General features: G+C 41.5%; 1 protein-coding gene across 1 annotated transcript; it reads right to left on the bottom strand.

The window, feature by feature from the left end:
• Window positions 1-48: 48 nt before the first annotated feature.
• rnf19a (ring finger protein 19A, RBR E3 ubiquitin protein ligase) lies at window positions 49-22,697 on the bottom strand. The gene is made up of 10 exons (XM_023331599.1): window positions 22,486-22,697; window positions 10,364-11,364; window positions 8,178-8,386; window positions 7,254-7,398; window positions 6,611-6,773; window positions 5,536-5,650; window positions 5,144-5,305; window positions 4,249-4,462; window positions 4,018-4,161; window positions 49-2,846 (listed from the first exon to the last, which is right to left on the bottom strand). Exons 1-10 carry the CDS (start codon window positions 22,600-22,602, stop codon window positions 2,102-2,104), a joined length of 3,015 nt encoding a protein of 1,004 aa, XP_023187367.1. The 5' UTR covers window positions 22,603-22,697; the 3' UTR covers window positions 49-2,101.
• Between the last annotated feature and the right edge of the window lie 1,010 nt (window positions 22,698-23,707).

The raw sequence follows: 23,707 nt of genomic DNA on the forward strand, positions 1-23,707 counted from the left end.
GTTTGGCATATTTGTTATTTTGCTTCACAAAAAAAACACACACACACATTTGATATACATTTTTTTTATTTATTTTTTGCAGATATGCATTTACGCGCATATAGTAAAGCAAATTACCAAACAAATATACAAACACCTTATCCCGTTCTGCACAAACGACCAATTTTATCTGGCACTGGTGTGCAAATTACAGCCAAAACATTAGATTACTTTTGGTTAAAACCAAGAAAAAGAGGAAGAATGAGCAGAAAAATCTTAGCTGTGATGAATGGAGATAAAGCCGTGAGGCTTTTATCCACGGAACCAAACCAGAACAGACCTGGGTCAAAACCACACTGCTAGTAGAGGTTCACCAGAGCCAGCTCAGCGGCCTCAGTGCAGACCACAGAACAGTTTGGGAGAAAGAAAAAAAACAAAAACTGACTTCAAGTCTGCTCAGCAGCACCGTTTTGGCAACACGAACCCGATTCACAAGACAAACTCACATTCCCATCAACCTCTGCGTCAGCAGAACAGGAAACAGTGCAGGTGCCTGGAGCTTTACTTATTTGCGTAGTATTAGTGGAACATGTAAAAAACAGTAATGTGTGTATGTGTGTGTGTGGGGGAGAGACCCTGGGTCATGTCTTCATTCATCCCCACGGTGTTTAAAAAAAAAAAAGGTCGCGTGTTACTGTCTGCAGCTGAAGAGTCAAAGAACTAACAAGAGCCTGAGTGCTGTCTTTGGTAGGCTGTTGAAAAGTCTTCAGTTAAAACTCCGCCGCAGTGTGAACGAGCGCACCTCTAGCAAACACACACACTCCGCTGTCAGTACGATGTTCTCCTCGCTCCTGTTTGGACTCTAGAAGACGACGGAGAGGAACATGAGCAGCTTCCTGAAGGCACCACGAGTTAAGATATCAAAGCTCTCAGAGAGGCCGAAGCATCGTCCAGCAGAAATCAGCTCAAACAGTAAACAATTCACTTCTTTGTACAATTTCAGTCAGCTGACCGACCCGCTGAGTAATGTTACAATTCTAACTCTAACCCTCGCGCAGTCCTAAGACGGGGCGAGTGGAAACCGCTGTTCACTGTCCAGGCAGGGTCGCACTGACCTTACATGGACTTTAACCAAGTTATTTGTAGTTTTGGGAAGTACTGGGCCTGTAAATGGACTTTGAAGGAAAAAAACAAACGTTCTCGTGCGCACCAGAATTTTATTTCCTCCTTCAATGTACATTTACCGGCTGCCCCAATGGCTTCCCAGTTGACCCGACAGTGACATCTGCCACACTCTACCTGAGCGCCGATTTAAACTACGGGAGGGTTAAGCAAAATCTACAGCTTCGGCCTTCCAGAGACCTTTTTTTTTTTAAAATTAATCAAATCGGTTCCAACCTTTCCCACAGCTAAATTCTGCCCAAGTTTTCAAAGTCATCTTGGCACTAAAAGACACTTGAGAGATTCGAGGTACAGAACAAAGAGCAGTGGAACGCCATCTCCCTCAGTAGATCTTAGCATTGTGAAGGTCGATTTTCAGAGCTGGAACAGTTCAGTGTGGAGATACATACATATATATATATATATATATATATATATATATATATATATATATATATATATATATATATATATATATATATATATATATATATATATATATATATATCTTCAAAACAGTTACTTTTACATTTACGGGGGAAGAAAACAAACTAAGAAGTCATATTGCCTGGTCCCTCGCTCAGTTTGTATCAGGAAATCAGATCTATTTAATGTTCTATGATGAAATGAAAAACTTTATTTTGACCTACAGATCAATGCAACAGCCAATCAGCGAGCAGCTTTATGTGAAACGTGACAAATAAGGAAAGATCCGAAACAGAGAAACGGCCTCAGGAGGAACTTTAACACTTTCAGGTGGCTGCTAGTAACACTTTTACTCAAAAGCTGCTTCCCATGGAAAACCTCCATCCTAACAAGACATCTCTTAACTAGGGAATAACCAAAACTGTAGAGCAGCTGCTGTTAGCTTAAAGAAGAAAAGGAGGAGGTCTATAAAGTGAGTGCAGCACTTCAGGTATGGAGTTTATTAAATATCAGTGTGTAAGCAGGTGTTTCTGGCCTACTGGTCGGGGGGGGCCGCTTCCTGCGGCGGGTGGTGGTTGTTGTTGTGCTCCTTCAGGAGCTCTCCGCTGTTGCAGTCCAGCTCGCCGGCACACATGATGTTGATGTTCTCGTCCGTGACGAAGCAGAGTGCCGACAGGTCTGTGCCGTTTCCCAGGGAGGAGGTGGTGCAGGTGGAGGTGGGGGACTGGGGCGAGCAGTGAGAAGGACACGTCTCCAGCCGGTCGTTCTCCACCTCGGGGAGGGGGCTGACGGTGGCCAAGCGCAGGTGGTAGTCGCCGCCGGCGGAGCCGTGGCTGCACGACGTCTTCATGCTCTCCAGGTCGGAGCAGCTGAACTCGGACATGTGGCTGCAGTGGGAGTCGGCCACCGAGGGCAGACTGCCGCTCAGCGACGGCGAGTCGAACTCCGAGGAGTTGGTGCTGCGCTGCTCCAGCAGCTGAGCGTCCATGTCCTCCCGCGTTTCGTTGATCTTGGTGCCGCCGCCCTTCTTACGCAGCTTGCCTTTGCTCTTTTTGCCGCCGGCGCTGAAGGAGGAGGCCGACGCCTCTTTGGCCCACTTGGCAGCCGTCCCTCTGCCTTCGGAGGAGCTGCACCCGGCCGTGGGGTTGCTCCAGCCGCAGCGGCCGGCGGCGTTGCTGCAGCCGCTGCCGCCGTCGTCGGCGCTGCTGCCGCCACTGTGGTGCCGTCGCTTGACGGGTTTGGACTCGATGTCCACCTGGACCTCCATACTGTTTCCCTCTCTGGAGGGACGAGGGGGAAAAACATAAATCAGGGTTTGACGCTTTTCCCACAGCAAAATTCAAGCATTTTCAGAGTAAGCTTACCAACCTTTACTGCAACACACTTAAGAGATAAAGCCAATAGAAATGAATTTTGAAAAAGATGGTTTCAAATCTCAAAATAACTACAAAATATCATTTATTGATGTCTCGTGATGGTATTCTACATTCTAAACTAAAATATTACAAAATGTTGCCCTTCTTCAAATTAAACAAAGTGTCAAACATGTGCCAGGTTTCTGCAGCAAATATTTTTGTTTGTGCTGCTATCATTTTAAAGATATTAATAAAAACTTTCAGAAATGACACAATTATATTGTATCTGCACAAACCAGCTCAAACATGGCACAATTAATTTATATCAATTTCTTTTGATTTAAAGGAGGTGGGGAGGGCAACTTCACACAGGTTGGAATTTTATGTTTGAAATATCTGTCACACACACACACACACACACACACACACACACACACACACACACACACACACACCTGACTGGTCAGAGAAAATAAACACCAATTTAACAAAGAAACCTCACAATTTCAATAACATTTAAAAAAATCAAGACAATCCTTATTTCAATTACAAAGATCAATAAGTAACTGAGCCATTAGGTGTGAAAAATATATATTTTTAAAGTTCTCGCCATGTTTTCTGGTATTTATCAAATAGAAATGTTAAAACAAGAAGTTAAAACAAGAAATGTTTTATCTGATTTAACTTCAGACAGTGAGAAAAAATGTCAAATTATTAGGTATATGAAAATATCTACTTTCAACTCTAAAATGAATGTTTCCCAAATTTAGGCTTTAATCAGGCATAAGACTGAACTTTACTACCAAACTCATCAGTTTGAACATCAGTCAGTTTCAAACACCTCATTGGAACTGAAGCATTTTCAAGAATCTTAAACAGCAGTAGGAACCCTGATGAAGAGGATAACAGCACAGTCAGTGTGTGTGTGTGTGTGTGTGTGTGTTCAGTTATGATCCTATGGTGTTTTCATCCTTAAAGAAAACACATTCACCTATTAAATTGTAGGATTTTGAACAGAAAACTAGCAGCGTGTAAAGCTGCCCAGGAAATGTGCTTGAGATCCTTTTGTAGAGACGGGAGGTAAAAGCTCACTCACCTGTCCAGAGGCATGTAGGCGTTGAGAATGGAGCCGGCCATTGCTTTGGTGCTGGCGTTGTCGCTGATGGTGCCCAGGCTGACGGTGGCGGACTCCCCACTCAGGCTGCAGCGCTCCTTCTGCACGTCGGCCTGGACCTCCATCCTGAGACGGCGACACATTTTAGGTGAAGCGGGAAACCAGAACAACGAGATGAAGCGCTTTCGCTGGAGCGCTTTCGGCGGGCAGCACCTGTGCAGGTAGTTGACCATGGCGCTGCCGGACAGGCTGCCGGTGATGCTGGCTCCAGCCAGCGCCATGGTGGAGGCCGTCTCGCTCAGGTTGTCCCTGGCGGCGCCGAGGCGGTCCATGTGGCTGCCGCTGGCGCTCAGGCTGCCCGTCAGCCCCCCAACGCTGCCTTCACTGATACTGGGGTTGTTCCTGGTGTCGGCTACCGATGTCGTATCTATGGAGGAGATGACACAGGAATAATTCAATGTATAATAATAATAATTAGTACTTTTGATTTTGATTAATTGCATATGGCATAACATTACGTTTTCTATGCAAGAGCGGATGCAGTATATGTTTAATGACTTGTCTACAGTACATGTGTATTATTTATTGATGTCATATATACTGTCATGTATTTTGATAAAAGGGTTTCATTGAAGAACAGTATAAAGGGCTGAGAGTTAAATTGCATAAACGTGCAGCTAAAACTACTAACTTTTACGTTGCAAAACAAAGCTTTGTGTAGATTCAGTTATTGTTTCATTTTTTTATTCATTTATTCAAAAATAAATATCAAAATATGTTTTTAAGGTGTTAAAATTTTTTATGCAATTAATCACATTTTGTTTTTGTTTTTATTACATGTGATTAATTGCGGCTGGAACGTTTGTATTTGCACGTTTCTGGTAAGCCCATAAAGCCTGACACACAAGTGACATTCGCAGGAATGGGCAACGAATATGCTCATATGCTTATTTATTCAATAATTAGCAGCAAAACCAGATTTTGGAATGAAACTGTTGCTTGTTTTGTAACGCATAGTCTTGATTGACCCTGCAGTTGGCCCAATCAAACATTTCAGTCCCATCATGAGAGCGTGTTGTTCAGCTCAGGAAGCAACAGTGAAAGTTACCGGTGGCAGCCATTCCGCTGCCAGCGTTCATGTCGTTCTCGTCGTCGAACTCGATCCGAACTCCCTTTCCGTTCCCGGCTGACACGCCGCAGCCTCCACTGCGGCACAGAGAGATGGGCACCACGCCGTAGACGTAGGCCAGCATGATGGGGACGCCGATGCCTGACGGAGGGGGCAGAGAGAGACCAGCGTGTGAGAGACCAGCTGTCTTGATGACGCAAACACTGCAGCAGCAGAGAGACCGAATCTCGCTCAGAAAATGGAATTTTCATGAGAGATTCCAGCTCAAAACAACAAACTTTAGCTGAGGGCGATATTTAGTCACAAGCCAAGAAGTCAATAAGGATGTGAAGATGTAGATGAGGAAGAAAGAGGAAGAGGAAGAGACTGACCGACGGTGACTGCAGCCACCACAGGAGACACGATGGCAGACAGCGTCACTCCACCAGCGATCACCAGGTTCCTCTCATGGTTGGAAATATCCTTGCCTTCATAGCGGTTATGGATCTGGAGGGAACAGTCCAGACATGAGGGAGAGTTAACCCTGGAACTGCCAGGCAGTTTCCATTCTGACTGGATGCCAGTTGAACTGCAGGACGCAACTACAGAGCGACTTTCTTAAAGGTTGGTCAGAGCTGTGTAGAGAAACCCTGAGAGACGTCACCAAGTCTAGTAGAGCTGAAACAATTAATCGTGATGAATCCATTTATTGAAACGATGGTCAACTAATTCAGAATCGATTAATCGCTAACTGAAGTATGCAGACTCAAAAAAAGAGGGGACATTTGCTCTAAGAACATTGTGAGTCATAATGAGGCCAAAACTGTACAAAAAATATAAACATTTTGTATTGAAGATGAAAAAAAACTTATTTGTTTGTAAATGTGTTCTACTCAAAACTCAAGGGCTGAGCTTTTCACATGCTGATGTTAAGACTTTTTTTTTTTTTTGTGAAAAAAGCTTCCACTATAAGAATGCTGTTATTGCATTTTAGACAATACAATGATTTTATGGAACTGAATTTGTTTATTTGCAAAATTTTAATGCGTTTGAACTACTACTACTATTGAATAGAAGAGGTTTGAGAGGCTAAAAAACTTCAGAATTAATTGTTAGAATAATCGATTACTAAAATAATCCCTGTTTGCCGCCCTAGAGTCTAGACGTTGTTTTATTTACTTTGGAAAATGTCTCTTGGCTCTGGTTTCTTCTATTGGCAGGCTTCGCCGGGGGATTCTGGAGAGTCTTAGTAATGCCACATTATTGGAAAGAGAAATTATAACTCCTCACGCAAGAATGTTTTTAGACTAAATTAGCAGTTTGCAGCAGAAAAGAAAGCTCACTATACTCAGACCAGTTAAGTGGAAAATATCTGGATAGAACCAAGCACACAGATTCATCTGCAAATTGTCAATGAGTAAAGCAGGAAAAAAGGAAGGACTTCCCCTCGGTGTTGCTCTGTCTCACCTTCCTGCCCACGTATACAGGTATGCCAATGATCATGGCGGGGATGGCTATCCCAGCAATCAGTGCGATTCCCACAGGAGCGCCCACTAGTGTTCCCAGCTGCCAAAGGATCTTCTTCTTCCTGCTCCAAGGCTTCTTCCCCCAGAACGTACAGCCTGATGGACTGAAACCAGCAGCACAACGGTCAACTTTCACCAAACTGATGAAAACATTATATGACCCATCAATACAAGAGACAAAAGGTAAAGACATGCAAGACGTGAATCAACGCAACAGAAGACTAATTTTAATAGTAATTAGGGGTGCGTCAGTTGCAGTTTTCTGTTTTTGTTTTTTGTCTGAAAAGTTGTCAAGTTGACCACAGTGAGTCGACTGTTGTTAACTGTACACATACATACAAAGCAAAAAGGGACAGAGGCTGGTTTTCAGATGTTTGTGGAGGAAGTTAACATTGGTTTCTCATGTCAGTATTGGGCGATCGCCGATTTCCCAAAATGAAGACAAATCGAGGTTAATTATTGGTTTTTCCTACCGTGAGATCACATTTTCATTCTCAACCCAGCATTTAAGCCGATAAAAAAAAAAAAAAACCCTCTCCTTACCGTTTAAACTGACTGTTCTGGACTTGGCGTGCGACTCTTACCTCAAGTAGTGCAAGTCTGAAATCTCCTTCATGCAGAGCCAGCAGAACTCACAGCCACAGACAGCACAGGTCATGTGGTTACAGCTCCCGTCATTCATTTTGACGATGTAAGCGGCGCAGCAAGGACATGGCTTAATGTCGTCGGCTGCAACAAAACAGAACATGACGGACAGGAAAGGAAAACACGTCAGACGCGGCGCTGGAAATGGAAATAAATAGACCTGACAAGCATTTCATTTTAGCAGCACTGGACAGTTGGTCTCTGCCGAGCTCCAAATTTATACTCAACTGCTGCAAAGTCTGATAAACCATGAACTGAAACAGTCCAATAAAAAGTAAATATATATATATAAAACATTCACTTTTTTTTAATTATTTTTTTATTTTTAGCTTTAGTCTTGCTTTGATTCATTTCACATTACTCTAATAACTTTCATTATGGCAGAAAAGGTACAAAAATGGCAAAAGAGACACAAAAAGCAGCAGATGTAATGCAGTCAAGGTCATATTCGATAGAACTAGAATATGGACTTCGATGAGGCAGGGTCATCAGCTTAAAACGAGCTTTTGAAAATAAGCAATACATAAATAAAATGATTCAATTATAAAAGGAGCATTAAAATACTATTGGCGTAAAACTATTTAATTCAAAAAGATTTTTTTTAAATCATAAAAAATAGATTTTAGCTCATTAAAATCAAAGTCAAAAGTTATTGTAATAAGCTTCATGTAACATTCTATTCTTCTATGGTGTTTTTTTCATTACTGTAGGCAGAAAATCATAATCAAGTTCATTAAGGGCTTAAAAACATTAGCTTATGTGTGTTTAATCCATATAATGCGTTTTGCCAAGTGAAATAAATGAACTTTTTAATAATTCTCTAAGTTCCTGGACGTGGTCGAGAGCTTCCTGGAGCAGCCCACCTGCGGCGCCGCTCTCCTGACTGTAGCTGAGGGAGGACGAGCGCACGGTCCTCAAGCGGAGACTCTGGGCTCTCTGCTGGCGCGCCGCGTCGCACGTCTGGTTGGGGTGCCACCGCTGCTTGCAGTGGTAGCAGAACTCCGTGCCGCAGCCCTCCCTGCCGCACGTGATCTTCGGACAGCTGGCACAGCCGAAGGCTATTACTGCATATCTGGGAAGCAGCAACAAAATGAATAAATAAATCGCTTCAATATGTGATGGGGGAGTATTATGGATCCCTGTTTGCTATACATTAAACATAATTGCTGGCACAATAAAATAAAAATGCAAAAGAGTTATTTTTGTTGTGAACAGCTGCAAATAGTGCTGGGTATTTATTATATTGTATCATTTATAAGAAATGTATCACGATAAGTGATAATAATTTTGATTTATTGTCACAATAAATTTCAATTAATGTTTAAAATCTATTAAACTTGACTATTTTTCCACCGTTTTTTCAGTGAGTGCATCAACAAATATCAATACTTCTTTATATGACTGATGTCCACAAGAAACGGGTTGCAAGTATTTTCAAGAGTTGTATTTGTGTTTGTGGAGCTATGATTGCTTTGCCATTTACCTGAAAAAGTAGTAACAAATAGTATCGTCACTTTTATTGTAATCACAATACTACTATAAAATATCGTGATAAATCTTCAGGTCTATATCCCCAACTCTGACCTGCAAACTCTACAGATCAATACGATCGATACAGAAGTTTTCTCTAATCCATCAGGACTGTTGAGAAAAAAATTAATAAATGTTTGCATCATGGGGGAAAAAAAAATAAAGCTAGGTGTAATGAATTTATACTGTTCATGTATGAATGCACACTGAATATTTGAAATAGTTTTTAAAGGTCAAATTTAAAACAGCATGGACTGTGGAGTGTCAGTAGTAAGGCAGACGGTTCATTCAGGGACGCTGCTAATCATCGACCTCAATCCGATCCCATAAAGTGATGCTAAACACTAGAGAGTCACATTTCAGGGGTTAAATGACGTTCTGGAGGTTTGTGTTGCAGTTGGGCCTGACCTCAGGGCTAATGTTTAATCACAGAGCCACCGAGGGCCTGGGAGACTTCCTCCACTCTGGATCAATTTACACTGAGATCCCCGTCTAGAGCGCAGACAGAGAGGGCTTCCATGTGAGCCCAGACAGACACCGGACACCAGTGGGGTCCAAACTGTGGCCCCGGGGACATTTACACCCATCTGAACACTTTCCTGTGGTACAAATTTATAGCAAATGGAGCTGATATAGACTGATGCTGAATAGTTAGATTTTAAACATGACAGACTTTTAGTGACTGATTTTTCTTAAATTGGAAATGTTAGCACCTAAAAATCTTCTGTTTTGGAGTAAAACATCTAATAAAAGTAAAATATTGACTTAGGAGCACATTCATCAAATTTGGGTAAATTTGATGAATGGGTATTTTCCAAGAAACCTCTGGCTGATGCTGGGAATAGACAAAAAAGAAAAGAAATGTATGACTGTTTTATTAAAACAAATATCTAACTTTCTCAGAGCAGCAGTGATTTTACACTTTCCAATTTTTTCCAGTAAAAGCAGGAATGTTCCAATATGAAAATTTGGGTTGATCTCTGATATAAATATTGCTGTTATGGCCCAAAACTGATCCTGTTTTAGTCATTCCCAATAACAGTTCCAGGTTTTATTTGAGAGAAAATTTGGCCCCTGACTAATCTCAACGTGGCCATTTTGGCCCACGGTGCAGAAAGTTTAGACGCCATAGCAACAGGATTGGCTCAAAGATCCCAGTTCAAATAAATAGCTACACATCGGTTTACACACATAACATGAATAAACACTAATGGTTGAGAGAAACTTAAAATTCTTACTTGCTCTAAATACGGTAGAGCAAAAAATGACTTCAAAAACAGGATTTGTTCATTTTACAGACACTGAAGATTTTTACATTTGCTGTCTGGAGCTAACAACACGCTCAAAATGTTTAGTGAACAGTCAGTTATCAGAAATATTAACGTAGTAACATCCTGTTGCTAAGCTCGCAGTGTGATGTGGTTTGGTTGTTTACATGTAAAGAACCAACACGGGTTCACTCAGAATGGATTTTAATACAAAGTGTTTTGTATTAAGTGCGTCTGCTCCCGCTGCTTACCCACAGTCTGGCGCGGGACACCAGCGGCAGTCCGGATCTGCGACCAGCCACCTCCTCAGCATGAACTCCTCATATTTCTCCATCAGCACTCGGTCCCCCAGAATTATGCGGATGTCGTGCGGGTTGAAGCGCTCGGCGCACTCGGGGCAGCTGATGTTGATGCGCGACTCTGAGATCTCGATGCGCAGATACTGGCGCAGGCAGTCGCTGCAGGAGCGGTGGTGGCACGTCATGATGTCGGGGAAGCTCTCCCTGGAGAGGCGTAGAAGGCACAGTGGGCACTCCAGTAGCTCCACCCCTGCTGCTTCCCCCGCCTTAGCTGAGGAGCTGGTAGCAGCATAAGAAGGCCCTGAGGCGGAGGACAACGAGGCGGCAGCGGCGAAGGCGGCTCCCGTCCCCGCCGCGGAGAAAAAGGCCGAGTTCTTGTCATTGCACATTTCAGAGTGGATGCTCTCGATGGTGGCGATGCCGTCCACTCCCCCAACGCCCCCCGACCCGGGGTGCTGGAGGTCCCTGGACCGCTGGCGGCCTGGTTTAGTGTCCCGTCCTCGTCTTCGGAAGAGAGAAGCCAGAGAGAGCCGCCTCTTCTTCGGGGCCTTCTTCACTGACGGCAGGGAGATGGAAGAAGTGGCAGACTGCAGGTCGCGGTCAGAATCCATGACCCCGACGTTTCCAGCGCCCAGCTGCTGCTGCTTCTGTGCGCTCATCTCCCCAGGAGGAGGAGAGAGGCGCGCCGGTGGGGAGCCAGCACTGGGCAGCCTGTCTCGCACGTGGGTGGAGAGGTCGGGGAGCGGGGGGGGGCTGGGGCTGGGGGACGGGGTGAGGTGGTGGATGGGAGAGGGGCTGGGTGAGGGAGGGATGGGGTGGGGGGGCAGGGCTCCAGAGGGCCCGTCGACGTTTAGGACATGGTGGCTTCTCCTGATCAACCTCGACGTCACATCTAGCAGCCGGATTTTGGCGAAGGGGTGGGGGTCACGAGGGAGAAAAAGATGCAACAGGACCTGCAGACAGAAGGGAGAACGGGTGTGAGAGACAAAAAAGACAAGGACAGGAGGAAGTGGAGAGAGGATGAGAACAAATATAATTTATTGAGTATCCTCAATACTCAAAAAAAAAAGCTATGAACTATAGCTTTCTTTCTTTATTGGTTTTTTTAATGGTGTGTTAAGTCTAACCAAATACTGAACGCTATAATATTTACAGTCTTGCAGTTTGCAGTGCATGTCCCCAGGTGCTACACTTAAGGGTGCCACAATAAAGGGGGCGCCAAAATGAAGGACAAACGTTACCAATTGGCAATTTCTGTATTGAACAGCTGTTTGTGTATGTGGAAATGTGCAGATTACACAATGCATCTCTTGTTTCTGATTGAGCTGATCACCTACTGAAATACGTAGCATAAAACCTGAACTTTGACATACTGAATATCCAATTGTTTTCTCATAGACAAAAAACATTCTTAAAATAATTCTTAGCTGATCTAACAAGTGAAAAACAGTCGAACACATTTTCATTGAGTTACAGTAAACGCATTCTATTACAGAATTGCCTTTAACTTTCAGTGTTTTCAATTATTGAAACCATCATCCTTTGTATTCTCCTGGGAACATTTTAATCTTTTATCTTTCAGTCAACCTTCCCGCCTCAGTCTAATACTTCATGATGATTAAGTCTGCCTTGACGAAGAGCTTTTCAGCGAGGGTTTCATTCATTCCTAAGCAGAGTTTTTTTTTTTTGCTAGACCAACACTATAACTTGACAAAGTGCACGTTTGCTCAGCTAATCAGAACATAACTGCAGAAGCAAAAGAAAAAACAAGAGGTAGACAACCTTGGACAGAAGTGAGGGAAAGAGACAGCGCTCTGATCTGCCACTAAGATCAACAGTGACGAGGCCTTGGCCGTCAGCTGATAAAGGCAGGCGGGAGGAAGTGAGCTGCACCACACCGGACCATTTGTCAGTTGCAATTTTACTGCGACAAGCCAACTAAACTTAATCTGCGAAAGAAAAAAAAGTACTTAACCTGAAACTAATAACCTGTTTGTTAAAAAAAAAAAGTACAAACATCAAAAACACTCAATAATAGCAACACATCCTGTCCTCCAGTCCATAATGGCAGCTGAATGACTACAAGGATAAACTGCAGTCCAAAAGCTCAATAGAGCACTGGTAAATGATTCGTTCAAAACTGGTTTTGCAACACTGGAAACATTGGGCAACGCAAACATCCCACCTCTGGTAGAGCTGGAGCTTTTCCTATGAAGCCGCGTTGAGTTTTAGTCAGAACTGTTGAAGATGTTCTGAGAAACGAGGCTCAGTATCTGGAGGCTCAATCAGACAATTTCTCAATTTCCTGTGTGACAGCAATTACTTGTCTTATCTTAATGTGTTCAGCGTGAGTCTCTGTGTCGAGTCGGGCTCCTCCTGAGCTAATCTGATGAGCGTGTCATCTAGCCACTTGAGAATTTTAAACATTACAACCAACAGTGAACAGCAGCAGAAGCAAAAGAGTAGATTTAACTCAATTCTGAAGATTGGGATTATTATACGGTTCAAACTGCTGTTTAATACACGAGGTAACATTCCATAATAAAAAGGAAGCACACCATCAAATACATTTTTATGTGCAGAAAATCAATACCACTTCTAAGGTAAGAAATTACTTTTATATGTGTAAAAGTTTGTATTTTTAACAGACGCTGCAGTTAAAATTTGGTCTGTATTAACTGGTAACAGGAAAGGAGTAAATAGAAGCAGTGCATTCAACGTACAACTCTTATCTGCAAAGAATGTAATTAAATATTATATTTTAGCCAAGTCTGTCGAACACCTTGTGGCTTCTGTGAGATTTTTATTTCCTCTATGCTTATAAAAATTAGTATTCAGTTTACTCATTATTCTTGCGCCACTAGCACTAGCACTGCCTGCGTTAGTGGGGTGCTCGGTGCCCCACCCCAAAGATGGGGAGGGACTTAAGAGTCAGCCCAGAACTACACAGGAGGACCTGGTCGATGACCAGAAAAGAACTGGCACCATAGTCTTGAAGGTTACCATAGTAACGTACAAAGCCGCCATGAATTAAAATCCTGCAGCGCTCAAGCCAGCCCATATCCAAGCCTGAAGTTTGCCAATGACTATCCGGATGATCCAGGGGAGGCCTGGGGCAAGGTCAGGAGGTCAGAAGGTCAGAGGAGACTGAAAATCGAAAGTTTTGGTTGAAACTCCAGTCATTGTGTTTGGAGGAAGAAGAACACACCATTCCAACCCACCGTGGTGAAATCATCATTCTTTGGGAATGACAGGACGACCGAATCACATTGAGAGGTGGATAGATGAGAATATGCTCATCTCAGAGAGTTTCCGTCTGTAAGAGCATTGACTGGGTTGTGACTGGGTCTTCCAGCAGGACAACGAACCAAAACACACAGCCAGAGTAACTAAGGAGCGGCTCTACAAGAAGCCTTTCAATGTCATGCACTGCCCTAGCCAGTCTCCAGACCTGAACCTGAAACTCTTTAGAGGGAGCTGAAACTCTGTGTTGCCTAGCGACAGCCCCAAAAGCTGAAAGATCTGGAGAGGTTCTGTTATGGACAAGTGTTCTGTGATTCCAGCTGAAGTGTGTGCAAAGCTGGTCAAGAACTACGGGAAACGTCTGACTTTTGGAATTGGAAATAAAGTTGTGTTTTTCTGTGATATCAAATACTTATTTTGTGCCCACATTAAAAAAATCTATTGAATCAAATCCCTTCTTAGAAACTGGTTCATTCATTTGAAAGCATATAGTGATGATTACAAAAAATGTAAAAAATAAAATAATAATAATAATAAAAAAAGTATTGATATTTTTTGGTCCATAAGGCTCAGATCTACATCCAACATCTCGACCTCTGCTTTGACAAATCCAGACAATATGTAAGAAATTCTAAATGAAAGGTTCACACCATACGTAAAAAGCAAAACAGATCTTGAGGAGAACTGACCAACTACTTCTTCAGCCCCCTGTTTTCACATCTGTGTTATGCTTTGTGTTTCTAGGACTGGGAGTGGCCATGAGAGAGGAAGAATTTCCATTATTCTAGAGTAGTATTGCTGCTGAGGTCCAGTTCTTGTTCCGCCCATCTATCCGGAACGTACTGAAACACTACTTGAAGACCCTTAAACAGAGGGGTGCAGAACCATAGTCCCAAGCTAGAAGCCCACTGAACATTGCTCCCTGTCTTACTGAACCTATGCACACTATAGAATGTTTTGCTGAAAACGCAGTAAACCTGTCAGTCTGCGCTATACGAAAAGATCAAAAGCAGACCTCAGCACAGCAACTCTGCTCCTGCAAGCAAACTTCACACTCTAGCACCACTACACACTCTCAGAAACAAGTGCTTTTATCCATAATCTCTCTTCTCCCATCTTCTTTCTCTCAATTACAGCAGAGTTTCAAATAGGAGTCCCATCCCTGCTGTAGGCCTTTTACCTTAAGAATAAGTAACAATTTCATAGTAGTAAGCAATAATATTAAAACTCAGCACTGACACAAAGTTATACAGGAGACTGGTATGACAATACCAACTATTCCCCAAAGCATCCCACAGCAGCTGTATGGATGATGGGTTTGAGTCAACAAGAAATTACTACTTGTGCAAATCAGATATCTTAGTGATGAAAACTGATGAGGCAGCAACTTAAAGGTCTGAGGAAAGCATCAAGTTATGCAATAAAATATACCTGTTTATGACACAGCCCCTCCGAATGCACACTACTAGTTAGCTAGGCTAGCGTAACAATACAATACTTCTCTCTTGCCAATAAGAAAACACAAAGTTGGCTGTTAGAAACTAATTCCGGCCACAAAAACAGAAGAAATGTGTTGAAACTAGAAGAAGTCCCACACATCACCTCCTATTAGGGCAACACTTCTTTGAAATTATGTTTGCAAAACACAAGCAGTGGGTGTGAAATGCAGATGAATCCAGCTTGTGTTGCTCATGCTACTCTTTGTAGCAGGTATTAATGCTAGTACTTTGCTCTAAATCTAAATGATAAATACTGTAGATGGAGCTTAAACTGATTTAAGATTTCATTTAGCATCACCTAACTGTCGCATTTTATTTTATTAATAAATATACATTTGTTACATTTTTAAATAAAAAGTCACATAGAAATGTTTAGATATAGTAAAAAGGCAAAAATGTTTGATTCGCTGTTTGGAGAATTTACATTGAAACTACAATATGGGGACTTCTCACAAGTTGCCTGGCATGTTCTACACCGACTGTGGATTCTTTAAGCCTTAGTTTGTAATTGTGAAGCCTTCACTCTATTTATGAAAACAAGAAAAAGACAAAAAAAGGGCGCACCGATGAATCAGTCAGGATATCCTTAATTTTGGGAAATCCATGATTGCCCGATACTTTCATATGAAACCGATCCCACCAATCTCTGCAAAAGTCTGAAAATCATTAACAGTCATCACCCCACTGTTGCCAACTTAGCAACTTTGTTATATTTTGCAACTTTTCAGACAAAAAAAAATTAAAAATAGGAATCAGCCACAATCGGAATCAGCAGGTCAGGCGATAACGTTCAAGTCGGCAGTATTCAATTAAAAGACTGGACCAAGTGTTTAACGGCAACATTCACCTCTGCTGACTGACATTCATACAGGTCACTTGTATCCCCGTCCTGCAACAACACTGAAAAACCACGAGTATGAACTAACTTTGACAAGAAGAAGCAAGTACTGTCAAATCAGGTTAATAAACCGATGTGTAAGACAGACAGGCAGTCAAAACACAACTGCTAATTAAGGTCTTGGAACACAGAGCGTCCAGAAACGGCTGAGCCAGTGAACTCTCGCGGTGAGAGTCACTCCGGCTGCATTCCAGTCCCGGGGTCTCCTGTGTAATGTTGCCTTTCTGCACATTCCTGAGCTTCTGCAAAGCTGGGAACAGAGGCTCCACAGGCGAGGCTTCCAAACGCTCCGCGATCGGACACAGAGCAACGTTCTGGCAAGAGAGCTGCAGCGCTGCCGACTGATGTGGGTTTCAACGTTACACTCAGAAACTGAAACACTGACTGCCTGGAGTAATAGGGTGCATTAAATCGCACCTAAAACATTAAATAAAATGGCTGAAACACTTGCAGAAGGTAAAAAAAAAAAAGAAATTTAAAAAATACTAAAACGTACGTAAAATTAAAAGTAAAAGCTTGCCTGACCATCGTGCTGAGAATCTGACCCCCTGCACTAAACAAAGGATCAAACGGTACAAATAACGACAACGGCAGCAAAAAACAAACAAAAAAACAGTGCAGGCATTGTTAACGTACAAAGGCAGGCGAAGCAGGCCGACAAGGGAAAGAAAAGTTTCCAACGGCAACAAAGCCAGTATAGTCCCCAGCTGCCGCCCCTCCTCTCCGCAGTCAGACTTCCCCTCCTCTCTCCATCCCTCCTCTTAAAGGTGGCGTGGGCAGCGATGAGGTAAGCATCCTGGTATTTCTGCTCAGCTGAGAGAGCTCAGCCTCCAGGAAGACGCTGTGAAGCAGTCGCATTAGCTGCTCAATTGCAATCAGTTGGCACATGTTTGGAAGAAAACAGGAACATAAAACGCCTCGACGCGCTGAGCTCACACTCAGAACAGGACCAAACCGGGCTGCTGCGACCGTTCCACTTAAAATCCATCACAACTGTAATCAAGTGTGAAAATGTTTTAAAGTCACTGAAAAACACACTATATAGCTGCATCACTTTAACAATTGACAATATGTCTATGCAGGGCTCTAAGGTGCAACCTATTTTCCCATTAGTGGGATTATAAAAAAATCTGAGGTCTAAATTACAATTTCTGCTCATTGAAGCACTTCAAACAGTTTTTCAGCGAGTTACCCGTCTTGTACAATTCTGCTTCAAATGAATTCTGTGTTTACTAGATTATTAATCTTTTACAAGTCAATATTGCCTTCATAAACAGTGAAATGAAAAAGAGAAAGAAGTGAAGCTGTAAAACTGACGTCAAATGCGATGCGGTTGAAAATTAAGGTGAACCCAACTTCTTTTGTTGGTGATCTTGGTAAAAGAAAAAGTGCAAAGAGTTAATCTAAAGGTTTGCTGTGAACTTTGGTTTTGTTTATCCAGCTACTTAAGAAAGATGAATATATAAAATTCATTATTTCCATCTCAACATCAGAGTCTTACTGGTTGGGTTGAGTCTGGCCAACATCAGTTTTACCACCAACTTCCAGTCAGGGGAAAAGTTGGTCAACAGGTGAGTCAGCACAAAAATCTGTGTGTGCGTGTGTGTGTGTGTGTGTGTTTGAGGGGGGAACTGACTGGGTTGCAGTCAGTGTTAAACATGCATGTCTGAATTTTCTGAGGTGGATCTGAACACTGAAAGAGTCTTGGATTTTTCAGACCAAAATAATTAAGGTCATACTTGAAATAAACCAAACAATTGACAAATTGAACGTGAAAGTTAATAGGACTCAATTCTGAATAAAATATTTTACAAACGCAAAACCTGTTTATTATAAATCCTTAATGTTTCTGTGGTCCAAGCATGATGTTGTCTGTTAAGATATAAATAATAGTTTTAGATTAAAGCCAACATTGACAGTCATTCCAAAACCTACAAACAAATTCACAACCTCAAATAAAATGTTCCAAACTCTCGCAACACCAATTTAACATGCGACACTATTCAACTCATATTCACTTATGGGCAGAACGTAGCTTAGAAGTAAAGACCATCTAAATTCAGTTATCAAGTGTGATCAAATGTTACAGGTACAGAAAGAATTAATGAAAAGAACCAAACAATTCTTTCAAATGCATTTCATATTGCTTATGCTCATATTTGTATTTACTAATATTTAACACTTTGAATGAGGTAGCTTCTAAAAAAATAAGCCCTTGGAGATCAATAAAGTACATTGCATGCTAAAGCGTGGCATTTAAACAATTTGTTAACATTTCTTGCAGTCTTTGCAGACCTTCCAAATATACACATTACATGCAGTGATATTACATTTTGTACTTTTGTGGCAAGCAGTAAAAGCCCATTTTTTTCGACGAAAATAAAAGCATTAACATCGTTTCTGATTTTTTAAAGAAAACCGAGTCATTCGATCTATTGTTCAAAGCTTCTCAGTACAGGCTGTTTCTGTTTAATCCACTCCTTGTTCATATTGATCATGTTTCATTTGTTTAGCATGTCCTTGCTGTTCAACAGCATTGGCTTCAGCAAACTGCTGGACATGCAGCACATCGTGTTTTTCAGACAGGGTGCAGTGTTGCTAAACCGAGACATCGGGAAAATGTCTAAAGTCTAAATTTCAGCAGGTACGGTAAACACCAGTTACAAGAGATAACGGTAAACCTTTTTTGTTTTTTTAATTCAGCTTCAAAATGGCCCACAAAATTGGGATCCTCTCCACTTAAATACTGATGGGTTGTGTGGAAACTTTAACTAACTGGTGTCCTACATGTGGTCAGTATTGCTTGCGTGGCTAAAGAGCAGGAAAGTAAAAACTCAGCACATGCTTAGCACTCCGGGCCACAATGACAACATTCTGCCACGCAGCGAGCTGTGCAATCATAAATTCATATTCCATTTGAAAAAGCTGTAAACAGATTAGGATGACACCAGACAGACACGCCCACTCTGCTTAAATACTGAGACAGTATCTTGAGAAAAGCTTTTCAGAAGACAGTAAACATTTAGAACCTGAAGGTTCTCCACTAATCGCCCGGTTCTCACATGGCAGGAAATTGTTGGTCGATTTTCAAAAATTGATAAACCCTACACATATACACACACACAACAATAAAAAAACAAATCTTAGCAATAGCAGGTTTGGTCATACAGTGTGTTGAAGCCACACACAAACTGATTTCATGCACCTACGTTTGGATGTCATAAGGCAGGGTGTCAAACTCCAGTCCTCAAGGGCCACCGTCCTGCAGTTTTTAGATGTGCCACAGGTACAAAACACTGGAATGAAATGACTTAATTACCTCCTCCTTGTGTAGATCAGTTCTCCAGAGCCTTAATGACCTAATTATTCTGTTCGGGTGTGGTGCAGCAGAGGCACATCTAAACGTTGCAGGGCAGTGGCCCTCCAGGACTGGAGTTTGACACCTGTGTCATAAGGTAAAACTCAAAACCTTGAGACCAAGCGTGAGTTAAGAGTTAACAAACATAGATGACTGGGAGTAAGAACTTGGCGATACTTTGTGGACCGTATGTAACAGAGAGAGAAAAAAGGACAATAGAAAGACGTCTACAACGTACATGGGACTTTTGGGTGCATCTTGGCGATTGTTTTGACTTCTTTGTATGTTGGATTCCCAACCATGTCTTTGTCACCTCGCTTTCTGACTGGCTACACGTAACATCCATCCATCCATCCATCCATCCATCCATCCATCCATCCATCCATTCCAGGACCAGGTCACTCTTATCACACCACACGGCAGGAATACTCTTAAACTCAAATTAAGAGTCATCCCGATAATTGGGGGATCCTTAAGATTGTTGGGAGGTGGAAATCGGGACAAAGATCAGCATAAAAATCACAGAGTGGGGCTTGCCGTGGTGGCGGAGGGGTTAGCGCGACGTGGCCTCGATGAGGCTGTCGCAGGTTCGACTCCAAGATCCGACGACGTTTATCACATGTCTTCCCCCCTTACCTGTCAGCCTACTTTGAAAAAGGGACACTAGAGCCCACAAAAAGACCTCTTGTGGGGCAATAAAAAAATAAGTAATCGCAGAGTGAAGCAGGCATTAGCAAATACGTGGAATAAACATTTCTTTAAATGAGCTCTTCATACTGTAGAATATAAACACAAATGACACAAGTCATAAGGACGGTGGTATAACACACCTGAATTAAATGACCTCCTCATGTAGGTTATTTAGCATCATACTAATGACCATATTATGTGAAGCAGAGAGATATTAAGCTGAAGAGTCACTTTAGTTGGGAGTCGTTGTGAAGCCTCATGTGGTGATGTCATGGAATCAGAGATGGATGACCGATACCTGAAACCTCCTTTAACCACATGAGAAATGAGCTGAAATGCCTTGAAATGGCATATGTTGTATACTGGAGCTATATAAATAAACCGAATTAGCTATTACAGGGTATAATAAAGCTTGATGTACAATTTAGTGGTGTGCCTAGCCCCTTTTTTTGAATTTTCCCTTTGCGGGACAATAAAGACTGTTTCTATTGTATTATAGCAGAGGAATTGAGAAAAATATGTACTCTTTATTAAGTAAACATTAGTCAAATCTCAAATAGCAAATGTCTAATTTTAAAATTGTTGATGATGGTTGGTTTTTGTTTGTTTGTTTTTTGTGATGTATGTAACAGGTCTCCCTTATAAATGAGACAGTGAGTATCAAGAGCTTTTATTCTGTATAAATAAAGGATTTAAAAAGTCCATCTGTGGCACCAAATCAAAAATGACGTCAAGAGCCTTTAAGCAATAAGATCACTTTCAGTTAACCAAATTAAAAATATTTCATGTGCCAGAATTAACACAGTGTTGTGACCTTTTACTTTCTGGTCTTGCAGCTGTGTTTACCATCAACCAATAAAGGGAGGTTACACACAGGTCCTGACACACACAGGCACACAGGCTGCGGCATGGCGAGCCAATGACCTTTACTTTAAGCTTAGGTGTATGGTGTTAAAAACCACTGTGTTCTCAGGAAACGGCTTCGAACATCCAAACGATGATGATATGCTGTACTTTTTTTAGACAACTTTTATTGCTCAACTGTTACCATGTCAACATAAATAACTAGGTAATTGTTTATTTCAGCAGAGATTTGTGATGAGGGGAAAAAAAAAAAAAAACCTAAGAAAAAACATCAATTTAATATCTTACTACTGAACTTGAAGATAACAGCATATTAACCAGAGACATTAGTTAAACTAATAAAAGAAAATATGATAACTGTCCACCATTTAGTACAGGATGTACTCAATATGATGGTCAGAGTTTATGCCAGCTTCTTATGTAAAAAGAAATACAAGCGATTCTCTGCACCCAAGTGTACTTGATCAGTTTCCTCAGGAAAAGAACATTTTCATTTCATTGTATATTTTTATCCATATCATATGACAATAAATAATTCATTTACAAGGGGAAATTGAGTAAAAACTAACTACATATTTAATTCAAGATTGACGTTCAACCTCAAGAACCAATCAAAAATTTTGACTTAAAAAAAAAAAAGTTTCAATGGTCCAACTCCTCATGTATTTTCCATTTTTCAAATACCAAAGTAATGTTATAAAAATCATAACTACTGAGGCAGAAGGCAATTTCATAAAGTTAGAAAACTTTCCCTTTAGCCCTGCAAATCTGTTCCCGGCAGTTTGCAGTGGTTGAGAGACGCAAACCCAAGTTCCAAGGATGGATGTGGGATAATTAATATTCAAACCGTTATTATGGCGTCAACAGCTGATTGGTTTTGTATGAAGGTTTTATGCAGAACACATCTCCTCTTAATTTAAATAACTTTTTTTTTTTTAAAGGAGTTGATCAAATGATCTGTATAAGAGTCAACGTAGGAAGGAAAAGCAATAACATAAAAAAATCTTTTGACGTAAATTCATTTGTTTACATACGTAGTGCGGTAACGTCGCAACCCCCCTGAAATCGTGACTTTCTCTAGGGCTGTTCGAAGGGTTTAAATATGTAACCAAATAAATAAATAAAAATCATTAAATCAAAACTTTAGACCGACCTTCCATGTCGTCGGTGTTAGGTTACCCGATGTTCGTCCGATGTTTTAATAATTATCGAGGCATCAACTGTTGCTGTTTTGATTTGCATCCCTCTTACGCTGAAACTTCTCAGCAAAGAATGTTTGCTGAGGTAGCTACATAGCTCACTGTTTGACAACACCTGATGAAAATCATTAGCTACATGTTGCGTACAAATACACACAGGCTTCGGCGAACACGGCAAAAACACACGAGAGAATGGACATTTTTCATAGGTCACAGCTTGCCTCAGTGACGGCCATCAGACTCCCAACAAGCTAACTAACTTCTACACAGCGAGCGTTAGCAGCTGGCTAGCAAGCTTAGCTAAACGCGTTGAGAGAACCTACCGTCTGTTGCCAGTGACACTTGTTCTGGAGACCGTGGGAAACACCAGACGTGGTGCGTTTTAAGATCAGTGAACCTGACTTATGACTCGCCCAGCTGCTGTGCCGTGAATTCCTCATACGCTGAGAGAGGCACTTCTTTTCCCCTTTCTTCGGTCCCACCCAGCAGCCCCGTTTCGAACGACAACAGCTCCTACAAGAGATCGCTCTGTTGTTCGCTGATCTCGTTCTAGCTGTGGAAATTCAAATAGTATCGCGAGAGTTTGTGTCGCGAAGCGAACGGACTCTGGACTGTTCGCTTTTTGGATGTAAGCTGTATCTCAACTAATGTATTTCTAATAGTAATAACACAATAATTTTTGGATGGAATAAAGTTGTTTAAAGTTAAGCACATCGAAAAGCTGAGGTGGGTGGTAGATAGTTACATTTACGTAAGTGACTTTTTGGAAAAAATACGTCTGGGGTAATCTTACTACCCCAAACGTTTTACTTTTACTTGCGTACTTTTATTATGAATCATCACAACTGTGTGTTGAGTAATTTTTGGATATTCTACCCACCTCTGCATAAAACTAAAAAGAGAGAAAACCAGAGCCAACTCTATGCTTTTTGGAGGCCCAGGATAGAATGTTATTTGGCGGGGTCAACAATATCCACACAGCATCATTAAGCTTTTTATAGCCTACTGCACAAGTTGGATTATTGTTGTATTTCTGTTTATTTGCTGATTTGTTTTGCATTTCGCCTTTATATGTAGCTTGCTTTAGTGAGCCAAAAGTTAATTTACTTCAGTTTGGCAGGATATTATGCTTGATTTTAATATGGGTCACATTATTTAACAATTACTACTTCACGTAACATTTTCCTTTTTTTTCACTCTTTAATTTCCGTAATATTATCAGTCGCATCTGATGGACCGGTTTACACGTAGAGGTTCATAATTTCTTTCATTGAAGCTTTTTTGGATGCTGTGCAGCTACGAGGACTTTTTGCTTACTTTTCTGCTTTCAAATATTTAATATCCTTTTAAGATCAAAAATGTACTTTTGAATAAATTTCCAGCTCAGACATTAGAAATGGCTAAATATTGATATACAATCACCCCTAACAGTTGCAAAATTTGCTCATGCAATAGTGTATCTAGCCACAAGGCACTTTATAAGAAATCCAATTCATATCCAGAAATACAATCAAATCAAGTATAAAGACAGATTTAAATTCATCA

This window comes from Xiphophorus maculatus, chromosome 3 (genome assembly GCF_002775205.1).
Source record: "Xiphophorus maculatus strain JP 163 A chromosome 3, X_maculatus-5.0-male, whole genome shotgun sequence".
NCBI classification, from domain to species: domain Eukaryota; kingdom Metazoa; phylum Chordata; class Actinopteri; order Cyprinodontiformes; family Poeciliidae; genus Xiphophorus; species Xiphophorus maculatus.